This window comes from Cavia porcellus, unplaced genomic scaffold, assembly GCF_034190915.1.
Source record: "Cavia porcellus strain 051 isolate PalLab524CR breed Dunkin Hartley unplaced genomic scaffold, mCavPor4.1 scaffold_9, whole genome shotgun sequence".
Classification (NCBI taxonomy): Eukaryota; Metazoa; Chordata; class Mammalia; order Rodentia; family Caviidae; genus Cavia; species Cavia porcellus.
The window spans coordinates 33,362,920-33,376,017 of record NW_026947492.1 but is presented as its reverse complement, the minus strand read 5'-3'; the positions used below and the strand labels follow the sequence as shown (position 1 = coordinate 33,376,017).

Genomic DNA, 13,098 nt, shown 5'->3' with positions numbered 1-13,098 from the left:
CTGACCATAAGCCTCTTTTTTAAGGGATAATTTAGCACTCATATCTACAAACTCCTCAGTGTGTGTGTGTGTGTGTGTGTGTGTGTGTGTGTGTAGAATACTAACTCCCCTTGTAAAAAGATACCATGCCAGAGATAAAGCTCAGCAGTACATTGCCTTCCTGGCAAGTGCAAGGTCCTGAGTTTGACTTCTAGTATAAAAAAAATAAAGACAAAAAAGAGACAAAGAAAAAGATATTTCTCTCCCAACACTTGAAGCACATACACTGTACAGATCATGACCAGCTTTTCCAGCATTAAGCACTTTTAGAATTTTTATGTTTTTGAAATTGATTTAGCAGAGTTAAGTGAACATTTTAGAATCAGTTTCATTCCATATCTCTGACAGGTAAATGTGGCCATCTACCCTTTGACCATTCTGATATCTCATCATCCTTGGTGATACTCAAGAGCCCAAATCCACAGCAACACAGAGCCCTCTCAACCCTGGCCCACAGAGAACAACTACAAATGGTTTCTTAGATACCAGTGTGCCCTGTCTCGAGAGCATTCCTTAAAACCTCAGTGGAAGGTGTGCCCTCTGACTTTCCCACAGAATGGGTCTCAGGAACAGGTGTTTCAAACTCTGGTAATAACCCCATTCTGAGATTTCTACCTCCCTGTACTTCTGATGCCTTTACTATCATATAACAGAAGTTTAGGTATCTCTATGTCACGTATTATGGAACATCACTTGCTCATAATTTGAGAATATATGCATGTCAGCAGAATATTAGACAATCTCCTGGTTTTCTTTACAAAATATTGAGTGCAAGTCACAAATGAATGTACCCATGCCAACCGATCTTAACCTGGCCTGGTCTTGTCTCCTTTCACACCTCAGTCCAAGGTGACCTCATACACATTCCCTTGCGTCCTGATGCCATCTAGTGATGCTCAGGCCATATATTCCTTTGGTTTGTAAGCTGTTTCTTGATAAAGCTAGGACTTGCATAGTTCTGAGAGCTAAACATAATCATCATTCTGAATTCAGTGAAGCTGGGGAAGGCAAATTGGGAAGCAGATAAATATTATCTTGTGATGTGTTATCCCGGATAGTCTTCATCAATTCTTTATGCAAGATTAGGCTGCTCTCTTCTGAAAGAATGAAGTATTTTTTCTGCCCATGTGGAACTTTATGGGAAATTTAATTGCTTATGATTTTTTGGTTTTTCTAATCATTACCCCACCTAGGAATTGTCCAACTTTGCAATTTGATCTAGATCTCACCTTTAGCAATAAATGAGAATTTCTTTAAAGATTTCCAGTAAAGTCTGTTGGCTTTTTCCATGGGTCTCGAGTTGGATATTTGGCCTTTCTGCACATATTATTTTCTTTTGTCAAATAACTAGCTCACTCCTGACTTAGACAATTGTCATTCTTCTTGTATGATTGGAGGATCACAGCCATCAGATATTCCACTATTCACCTTTGTCTTTTCAAAACTGATCACGTATCCATGAGGCCAAAACATTGAATTCCAGAACAAAATACCTCAATCTGGAATTCCTAGAGAACAGAGCCTAAGACAAAAAGTAAGTCCTGATTGGCATCTGTGATCCAGAAAGCTGAACTGGAGAACAGGAAGAGCAAGCAGGTAAAGTGAAAGAGTAAATAAAAGATGAGTGCTTAACTAGTCAGACACGAGAAATGTGTTGATCAATACGGACTTTCTGAGGATCTTCATGAATATATCTTAAGAACACACTTCTACAGAGAGAGAGATGCAGTAACTCATCTGTTTTCCTCATTGATAAAATATTTGCTCTATCATTGATTATTCTTCTCATTTTTGTGTATATGAGTTCTAAGTTGCTTCTGCTAGAGAGCCTCTTGCAATATCAACAGAAAAATGAGCAAAGCTTTCGAGCAGTGGTGGTACAATTGCCAGCACCCTAGAAGGCTAATGCAGGAAGATCACAGATTTGAACCGAACCAGAGTAACTTAGTGACTTAGCAAGACTGTTTCAAGAAATTTTAAAAAGGGCTGGCTATGTATCTCAGTGCAGTAGAAAGGGTTCAATTACCAAAAAAATGGAGAAAGCAAGAAACACATTGAACAATCCTGAAATGCAGCTTTTGATTTACAAGTTAGAGTAGGACCTGTACAGAACTAGTCACCATGCTGAGGCTGGAATAAAAGACAGATAAGCCCATGGAATAACCTAAACATATATCTCAAAATCTCTATTATTCAGCAATTTTTTTTTCATTTTCTTTTTGTCTTTTTCGTTTTTATCGGTACCAGGGATCGAACTCACGACTGCTTGCTTGCAAGGCAGGCGCTTATGCTGCTGAGCTAAATCCCCAGCCCCTATTCAGCAATTTTAATCTTGGAGATGTAATCAACAGAAATACCTACATATGTGCAGGATTGCGCATTTATAAAAACAAACTGCCAGTGGTTAGAACTTGAAGTCCCTCTAAAATGGGTGAAGACCAGAAACAGTGTTTGTCACAGTAAGGCACATAGAAGAGAAAACATGTATGATACAATTCAGTTCAAAACTAGAGATTTAACCTGAGGCATTACAAGTCAGTGTCGTGGTTATTTTTGGGAAATAGAGAATGAACAGCGGATGTTGTTGGTGCCTCATGAGACCTCCCTTAGTACCAGTGTAAGAGATAGTGTAGCTGTTTCATCTATGAATAGGCAGCTAGGAAGGGGCAGGGCCTAAGATGCAGTGGGCTGGTCAGCCTGATGAGAAAGGTGTAGGTACACAGGGTTAAGGATAAATTCAAACCGTAGAGATCATTCAACTTGAACAGAGGAATGCTGTCGAAAAAAAGCACTGAGAAGTGACCACTGTAACTGACCCCTCCTACATTTTGCTTTGTTCTCCCTAATTACATAGCTTAATTCTTAACTTCCCAAAGAGTGTGCGATCAGTGTACAACCATTTCGTGCTGTGTTTCTCTATAGCTCATATTGCAGCACAGAGTGTCTATACCCAAAGTCTGTAGGCTAACTCACCTTGGGCTGTTAGGGCCAGAGACTAGGCCTCCTAGCTATAAAAGGCCCTAGATCTTGGTAACCTTTTTTGGCTCTCTCCTGACCATTGGAAATTTTCTTTCTTATATTCGCAACAAACACTCCTCTTAACTGTGTCCTTTCTCAGCAATTTTATTCTTCAGCTTCATAAGACACCAGACTGGTCTGGATGATAACACCCAGCCTCCTGCTTACTGCAAGAGTTGGCCACTTATAACTCCGAATTCTCCCCCATTCCTTTGCCAAATAGGAGCATGCCCTGCTCTCCTTTTTCGAACCAGACCTTGTATAAACATAAACATAAACATAAACGGATTGACTCTTTGATTCAGTTTTTATCCGTCTTTTTGTAGGATATGAGCAATCCCCACCCAAGACCACAGTAGCTTTTGCTCTGCTTTCCAATATTCCTCTCACTCCCTTCCCCTGTGAGCACTCTTCTCCTGTTGTGTCCACCAGAAAATTCCTGTTTCAGGCCATGCTTCTAGTGAACCAACCTAAAACAGAGTTTAGCCATGTTAGCAGCGCCTCAGGGAACCTGCTGTGAGGCCAGTAGTGTTCTCTTTTATGACCTGCCAGAGCACTGTGTAAGGGTATTAACTTGGTGATAGATCATGTACATGATCAATATAAAGAAGTTTATCTGAGAGAGACAGATTCTTTGTTAAAGAAGTTATTCTGTTCTCCACAAAATTGAGCTAAAAAATGCCTCAGAACCCTGCATATCTCATAATATTTTCAAGCCTTTCTGTTCTTGGAAAGCTACAGCCATTTGTAAGCACACTGCAAATTACTCATGACCCTCATCGGCCTCAGAAACTACCTGCAGGATTCTACCTATGCTAACTTCCTCCTAAATTAATCACATTAGACTAGATAATGCTTATCTACACAAACTGGCTTTTGCAGCACTAATGAAATTTAAAATCATAGTAGTTAGTAAATAAAAACTTAATTCCACATTTAAATAAAGTCTACCGAAGTTTGGGGGGACTTTGGAGTGTAGCACACAATTCTGGCTTCTTGTATCTTGTGGTAATTTTCTCAAGACAGAATTTTACAATCACCACAGCAGGTGAGTAGAGCACTTGAGATATTTGCACCAGTAATCAAATGTTTCTGTTTAGAAATGATGACTGTCACTTCTTTACACAACCCACTGATCACACCTAGTTAGAAGCCCCATTACTCTTCCCTCCCCAGGAGTTGGATTATGGAATCATACACCTCTCCAGTGTTCTCAGAAGAGAGAGTAATGTCCATTTAGAAAGCTCTACTATGCCTTCACTGATTTTTAACTTAAAACCTATCTTGGACTCCTTATATGGGACAATGAGAACAGATTTCCTTCTCCTTCTTTATGATATAAACTCCATGGGAATATAGAAATTTGATTTTTGGGTGGACTAATTTCTCAAATATTTTGTACACTGTTTTCTTCTCCCTTTAACTATGAAAATTAATCTTTGTAAATGAGGCTTTATAACTGGCTAATAGCAAGATGTGGTGATGCACACCTGTAATTCCAGCCCTAGTGAGACTGAGACATGAAGATTGCCACGAGTTCAAGGCCAGCTTCAACTATATAGTGAGACTGTCTCAGAAAGCAAACTATATAAATATATATGCATATAGTTTGATTATATATAATCAAGGAATAAAAGCATAATAAATGTAATAGAAAGCTTACAAAAGAGTAGAGATTCTGATGGCTTTATTTCATATAACAAAACTTTACTTTTATGAGAAGAAATTTCCCTCACATCACAGGGTGATATTAAAAATTATCTTATACATAAAAAATCTCCCCTCCCACATTGGCCAATGTGAATTCATAAAATATCCATGAACTTGATCTTCTTTGGTAGAGTTAATGGAAATAAGTTACATTAGTATATAAAATAATACACTCTTCATTACAAAAAAATGAGGTAGATATGAGTTAATAGTTCTGTGGATCACTGATCCTAGAAAAAAATACTGAAAAATATATAGCTCTTCAGAAAAACATCTTCCTTGGGATCACAAAATATATTTTCCATTAACTTTCTAATGGTTTGTCAATATTCTCAGCAGTTGAACAAACTATTAATTTTCCCGGTAGTCACTTGCTTTGTTATTGGATTATATTCATAATGCTTTGTTCCATGAAATAAATGGAAAAGTCCTAGAAATAAAACAAAGAAGATTTACTACATCATACAGCTAGCTTATAGTTTTAATTTGAACTCTTGACAGCCTCAAATTTTTAACACAAATGTTTTTGGTATTTGCTGCTCCGAGTAGCAATACTGATGTTATTAGTACGGCAACTAAATGGAAGACAGATTTTATATTCACTTACCATTTTTGCAGAAAGCAGCATCAACTTTATTTATTCCAGGAAAGTCCTGTGCTGTTATTTTAGGATAACCTTCATCCATGGATTTTTTCTTTTCATCATACCTGGTTAGCAAATGGTCAGGAGGGTGAGAACTTTTGGCTAAAAATTAAGACTTTTCCAAATCATTACAGAAAGCACTCTAGCATGAATTTAACAAGAGCTTTTCATTCTAGAGGTTGTAAAATGGGGAGTTGGATGAAGAGAGGTAGAATGTTGGGTGGACTAGAACATTTATAAGGTCTCTTTGAAATAGAATATCTACTTTTAATCACCTAGCAAATTCTACACCTTATCCTAATAATATAAAACATTATGCAAGAAAGATTCCTTTTGACCAAAGGAGCTCTATAAAGATGAATGCCTTCATTTTTGCATCTTTTTAAAATTGAATACTACATGCTTTCAGGAGTCTCAGCACAAGCATTAGGTAGTGATTACTCATTAATGGATTCAAATAGATGAGTGCTAGACTAGCTACAGTCATTCCCAGAAAAGATAGCTGAATAAGGCAATTTGAGACTCATTTTCAACTGGACAAATCTAGAACTTTCAATAGAGTCAGAACTAGTGGCCTTATTTCATTATTTTTGGTGATGCTAAGGGTTGAACTCAGGGCTTAGTGCATGCTGAGCAAATGCTTTGTCACTAAGCTACACCTGCCCCTTTTTTCTTTTCTGTTTTGAGACAGGATCTGGTCTGAAACTTGCAGTCTGCCTGCCTCATCTTAGAGTGTCTAGGAATACAGATGTGCAGCACAATGACCAGGAGCCTAATGTTTCATGATCAGTTTACCTCCAGTACTTGTTAGCAACAAAGAAGTATGTTTTTCCCGTGTACACATCAGAAGCAGCAGCATCAATTTTGGTTACAGTCCTAGGGAAGCCAAAAGATTGGTAGATATCCTTAGGGTAACCAAATAAAGCCTTCAAATTCTGAACAGCCCAGTACTTGTGACCTGCCAAATAAAAACCAGAGATGTAAATAATAGCTCAAGGCTCCAATAGACAGTAAGCTACAATTCCAGCTAAGATTTTACTTTCACATGCTAGAGCGGTGTCCTAGCTGCAGATTGGAATCATCTAGAGATTTTGAAAACACCGATGTTGGAATCCTGTTTCAGACCTTCAAAAAGTATGTTTCGAAACTTCCAATCTGAAGCAAGCTTTGAGAATGTTAATGGCCTGTGTATGGCCATTCCATCAGGGTTCCTTCCAAAGTGAGACATTCAAATGGCTAGAATTTGTCACACTTCCTCAGTGATATAAAGTTCAGGTAGAAGTTCATACCAATGGCATTCTAAGGACAGAGCCTTGTAATGACTCATAACATGCAAAGAATAGCAATCCTGGATTCAAACCATAGCATTTGAGTAGAGGACAGTTGCAGATATGTCAACTTATGCTGTGGCCAGTTCGGAAGCTTATGTCACATAAAGCTAGTCTTGTGTCCTTAAGCAAGGATTGCTCTTGTTCACAGATCTATTTATTTGCTCCTTATTAAAAAGCAGTATGAAACTTTTTATATGTAAAGCCTTTCTTAAATTCTCAATGCAAAGGCTTTCAAAGTTTTTGCGTATTGGAATGGCCTTCAATTCGTTGCTTTGCATGTGTTACAGGATCAAGTATCTGAATCTTTGCTGTACGACACCAAAACTGCAACAGTATTTGTGTTTTGCATAGTCTTCGAAGTCAGATGCATAGGATTCTGCTTCATTTTGATAGAATGAAAAATGAGTCTCACTTGTTTCATAATAATTTAGAACTTTGTACACATGCATTCCCTAGGAAACATGTTTAAAGCATGTTAAAATTCAGATTTTGCTCAGAGAGGGTCTGGATGGGATTTGAGATCCTGTATTGGTAGTGGCCTGCATGGTGATTCCAGTGCCTCTGATGGGAGGATTACACCCAGACAACAAGGTGGCAAATGTCCCATTTGAGGTGAGGGCTCCTGTTACCAAAGCATAAATAAATAGGATGTTGGAAACCACACAAACAAAATATTTCTATTCCATTCTCTGTAGAATTGTCCCATTTCTCTAACTTTATTTTTGAGCATATTACTGCCAGTAATATGAGAAAAGTTTAAGGACAGGACATAGTTTGCACAGAAAACATGTTTATAAGTCTAGATTCATAACTGGTCAGAGTAGTTCTATTTCAAATTATTTGTTTTTTGTTTAAAATGACTCAAATGCATAATGTAAGTTTTTTTTTTTTATCGATACCGGGGATCAAACTCACGACCGCCTGCTTGCAAGGCAGGTGCTTATGCCGCTGAGCTAAATCCCCAGCCCCCCATAATGTAAGTTTTAATTGAAGAGTTGCACTCTGATTGACTTGACTGGTGAGACTGTTATATTTTCAAAATTCTGTGACAAAATGTAGCTAATACCCTTCCATCTCACCTCAAAAATAAATAAAAACGTAGTGTGTAAAAACAATGAAAATAATTGGGAGCATTACCCTTGAAAAACAGGATTTTATCGTCCTCTTCAAATTCATAAGCAGCATCAAATCCACCTGACAGGTGTGGCCAAAACACAGAAATGAGATTCACTTCTTGGTATTTGTCTTGGTACAGTGGACGAAGGTAGAACCTGATTTTAAGAATATGAAAAAAAAAAAAAAAAACAGCTTCAGTCTAATTTCCAGCAGTCTCTACCTGGCATCCAGCTCTTTCTTGTTGCTGATATTATTTGTGTGCTTGTGAAATTTCAAATCTGACTCTTCAAAATAGAAAGTGGGGCATGGGAAGCTTGGATCTGTCACATTTGCTTAATTCCTTCGTGGATTCCCTTCATGGCAAATTTCAAGAGTCACAACAAAGCACCATCATACACTATTTCTAACACATAAATGCAATAGGCATTCATAATCTTCAGAGCATAAATAGTAAAACAAAGTCCTATTTCTTTTATGGCAGGATTAAAAATTGAGGTTAGGGAAAGTAAGAGAGGTCTCTAAGCGATAGAGCTGGTAAGAAGCACAGATTAATTTTTAATTTGTCTCTGGCCCAGCCGCTGCTTTTTTTGTCTTCTGATAAGTGGTACACAAAGTTGATTCAACAGTTCATAGGGATTGTAGCGACAGCGCAGAACAGCCTGTCATGTGGGCTGACAGGAGAATTTCCATTTCCATGCCTTGGAGGTTAGAATCCGACTTCTTGGTCCTGTCCTGCCTCAGCGTGGCTGTGAGATCTTGGTCAAGTCAGTTGCTGCCTCTACCCTGGTGTTTTCCTGATATGATGACGTTTACTTCATCTCAGCGTTCTTTCATTTCCTGCAAGCCCTGGAATTGTGCTACTTCTTGGAGTCATCGCTGAAAACTTGTTCTGATAGTTGTGTTCTGCTAAATGAACTTTCCTTTAAATCATGCTTCCTCAACATCTCAGAGCATTGAGCTGTACGCTGCGTAAGTCATTTCCAGCCTCTCCTTTTACACCAGAACTAGAAACCGATGAACAGGATGGAAAGCACTGGGCACTAGCACCTGAATTTTGGGATAGAGATGACCCAAAGTAATAAAACAGCACCAACCGTATTCTAAAAAGAGTGACTTAGGGAGGCAAATCTTTCAGGACCCTCCTCTCATCTCGAGCCCAGTTCTTTCTGTACTGATCTGCAAGCTGCATCATTGACAAGGTTATGTTATCTTTCCTGGTCCTTTAGGAATCACTGTGGTATAAAGAGCAGGCCTGTTCTGTTCACGAGAGAGGGACACAGTCCTTTTGAGGACACATGCTGAGGAGACAGTGCCAACAGCCTTCTCTGAGGAGGGAAACACAAAACTGTGGCTGCCTGTATCTGCCCAAGAGAGCTCATGAACTCAAGGACTGTCCCAGTAATGGTTCCCCCTTCTCCTCTTCCTTCTCCTCCTGCTCCTTCTCCTCCTGCTCCTTCTCCTCCTGCTCCTCCTCCTCCTCCTCCTCTTTTTTTTCCTCAGTCTCCTCTTTCTTCTCCTTCTTCTTTGCCTTCCTCTGTATTCCAGGGGCAACAGAGGGTCTTTATGGATCATAAGCTTTGGGAGGCCTCCATTCCAGGGTGGAAGGGGTGACAGTTACAGAGAGCTTACACAACCTCAACAACATGATGGTGCTGTGAATAGACTGATTTCTCCTCACCATTTTCAAGATTGGCACAACGAAAAAACCCTGGTTAGGAGTCAGAAAAACCAATAAGTACTCTGTTGTTAGCCAGCTTTCTGTCCTAAAAGGTTTTTCTTTCTTTTTCGCTGCCTTCTCTGTAAAATGGGATTGTATTTGCTGATTTTCTACTTCAGTGGTATTTTCTGAGAATCAAAATGACCTAAAAATATATGTGGAAAAAAAACTTAAGCATATTATGCTATATAATTAAAATCATTTGCTACCATATAATTATAAATATAAATCAATGTAAAAAACAGTACATGAAGCTTATTAGTGAGCAGAACACCAAAAGAACTGAGATCTCACCTTTCTTTAAAGAACATTACTTCTCCTCGAACTGTAGTTACAGCATTAAAGGTAAAGTTACCATCACACGCTTGTGGGGTTGTTAAGAATTTCTTGTTGATGGGTTTTTTGGGAGGTCCTAAGGAAAATAAGAAAACAAGTTAGATTTGCTTCATGTTGGGAAACTGCGTTAACAATAAAAGCATCTTAAAGGATACAGCAGATCATTTGCTCTATTTGTAATAGGTATAAAGACCAGAAGATCCCTGTCCATAACATTTTTATTCTTACCATACAGTTCTTGGATGCCATCAACATCATCTTGTCCTAGTAGAACTTGTCCACTGTACTGATAGATGGGGTACATCAAAGATGCAATGTCGGAAGAATGACCAAGTCCAAGGGAGTGACCAAATTCATGAGCCGCAGAATAATACAAGTTAAACTCTGAAGGTCAAAAAACGATCCCCATCTTCAGTTAATTACAATGTATACAGTTTTGAGGCATTTATTTAAGATACAACCCAGAATTCTTTTTGCTGTTATTTGTTTGTTTGAGAAAGGTCTTTCTGTGTAGCTCAGGCTGGCCTTGAACTTGTAGTGATCCTCCTGCATCAGGCTCCTGAGTACTGAGATTACAGGCAGGTGCCACCATGCCCGGCAGTCTACAATTCTATAAGGACTAATTCTTATTTTCTTGCTCACTTTCGAAGTATACATATGCATTTAGATAGCTACATATGCACATATATTTTATAAAATTTTTTTCTGAAGGTGGAAAGCATTATTTAATTAATAATGAAGACAGATGTTCAAACCTAAACTCTAGCACTATATTGGTAAAATTAAGTATTGACTGTCAGTTTAGCACAGATACAGATGAGTGGATTTTGTTAATGATTATCTGATACGTTTCACAGAAAAACAATGATGATTTATTATAATTTAATATTTTTCTTATTTACTATTGATAAATGGTTAATGCTGAAAATTTTGGGAAACACAGAAAAGCTTTCCCCCTTAACTTCTATATTAGCTTGCTACTATTGTTAAATTTTGCTGTAACTTTCTCACAAAGAAGATACAAACTAGATAATCACAAGCAAAACGTAAAATTTTTTTCAACATTTTCTTAATGGCAATATTAGAGTGGTCTATTTGTCTCTCTATAAGAAGTTACTCTATGAAAGCTGATTTCTTTTCTGGTATTCTAAATATTCTATTGTCTGAGTGGTAATGGAAAAATGTCTTTCTATTAATGCATTCTGTCAGTTAAGTCAATCCAATATTGAAATGAACTATAACGGGGGAAGGGAACTGGGAGTAAGAAAACTGATTTACTTACTACTGAAATCCTCAATCCACGATTCATTGGTCCATGTCTCATCTAGATCAAAATGAACATCCCCTCCCAAACGTGGCCCTGGTCCAAAAGCGTGAGCGAGTTTATTTCCAGGTCCATCAAAGGGGTTATTGTCACCGTGTTCTGCAAAAATGAATTCAAAGAAAGGTTCCATTGGTTCTCATTTAGGCTAACTTAGAACAGCAAGCTTTTTTGCTAAGATGCTACCAGACTTCAGCAAATGTGATATAGTTTCCTGCCTCGTAGCCCATGAGATCAATAACCTCTTTAACAAGGAATTCTAGCCGCAAAGCTGAGGAGAGTTAGGAGCCAGGGACAGTTAGGTGAAACAATTTCCATGCTACAGGAAGAGCTTACCTCCTCTGATAAAGGTTATCATTATGTCCGCTTCACCCTGAGAGATCCTGGTGAATGTCAAGGCTGAGACCTCACTCCAAATTTGAAAGGCTTTCCTAAAGGCCTTCTCCACAACTGATTTTGGCAAAAGTGGTGTGTAATTTACAATCCTTAATAAAATATAATACAGACATATTAGGCCTTACTTTTTAACATTTTAATTAGGCAAAAATGGTGTGTAATTTATAATCTTTAATAAAATATAATACAGACATATTAGGCCCTCATTCTGATAGTCACCTGTAAGTCAGATTCTTCATTTCCCAGACGGGGTTCCCAGGCATGGTGGTGAACGAAGCCACGTCGGGCACCCCACACCTGGGCTGCTTCATCACATTCAGGGTTTTCTTATCTGGCCTCCCAGTCACTTCCAGTCCAAAGAATTTCTGCATTTGCTCTAGTTGTTCTACCTGGCTATTAATGCTTCTTCTTTGTTTTCCAGCTTGTGTGTCCTTGTTCAAATTATAGTAGTTTTCCAGGTATTTCTGGTAAAAGATAAAATTATTGAAATACTGAGTGGGAAGTATGTCTCACTTACAACATAAATAGTATGAAGTTTTAGTCAAGATAGAGAACTATTTTCAATGCTTTTGCTTAGAAAGCCTGATCTTTGTAGTCCTTATCAAGAGTTTTAAAAATGCAGTTTCAGAGTAGAACTCCCCTCACTCGTCCTTACGAAAAAGACTGACCTTCACAGGAAAGCAAGACACACAGAGTGAAATTTGCATGTTGTTGCAAACCTTTAAATTTCTAAAGTGAGATTTGCATCCTGTTGTTTTACCTCCAATTGGAAAGAGGCTAGGGAAGGAGTTGTTTCTAACAAAAAATATTTTTTTTCTCTCTTTGTAGGAAATGTGCCCTTAAATAAACTCCATTACACTACAATAGAAAAGTTAATGCTAAAGACTTGCATTTCTAGTATGTGTAAAATACTATGTACCTCGACCAGCTCCGCATCTTCTTCTTGTATTTCTTGAATTGCTGGGAAGCCATGAGACCCCACATCCCAGAGCAGCAGCAGCAGCAGCAGCCGAAGACTGAGCATGCTGACCTCTGTTTTCCTTTGCAGGACGACAAATGGGTAGCTCTCTGCCTGCCTGTTCCTGCAATAGCTCCCTTGGAAGACTTCATTTTATAGAGAGAGTCCAAGCTGGAGGCTATTTGACTCACAGTTCAGAGCATCCTCTTGAATACCAATGAAGAGCCTGAGCAGTTATCAGATAGGACTCCAACTATGTTGCAATTGCATGATTAATATCTAACAGGACGTTTGCAAGACGGACAATCTTTACCACGTAAACGTTTGTTTTCTCCAATACACCTGCATCCTGTTGGGAAAAAGTCCTGGCTGCCTCCAAAGGCACAGAGTGCTCCATGATCTTTTCAAAAGATGGGTTTTACTCTTGGATATAAAGAGTTCTGAGTGTCTCTGCATCTCTTGTTCCCAGTGTCAAGGGTGGAATCTCTAGAGCTTTGTGTCCTCCTCTGTTCA

At 38.5% G+C, this 13,098-nt stretch overlaps 1 protein-coding gene across 1 annotated transcript; it reads right to left on the bottom strand.

The window, feature by feature from the left end:
* Nucleotides 1-5,010: 5,010 nt before the first annotated feature.
* Mmp1 (matrix metallopeptidase 1) lies at nucleotides 5,011-12,013 on the bottom strand. The gene is made up of 9 exons (XM_063255653.1): nucleotides 11,847-12,013; nucleotides 11,568-11,716; nucleotides 11,193-11,333; nucleotides 10,127-10,294; nucleotides 9,869-9,983; nucleotides 7,879-8,012; nucleotides 6,206-6,368; nucleotides 5,375-5,475; nucleotides 5,011-5,197 (listed from the first exon to the last, which is right to left on the bottom strand). Exons 1-9 carry the CDS (start codon nucleotides 11,996-11,998, stop codon nucleotides 5,100-5,102), a joined length of 1,221 nt encoding a protein of 406 aa, XP_063111723.1. The 5' UTR covers nucleotides 11,999-12,013; the 3' UTR covers nucleotides 5,011-5,099.
* Nucleotides 12,014-13,098: the final 1,085 nt, after the last annotated feature.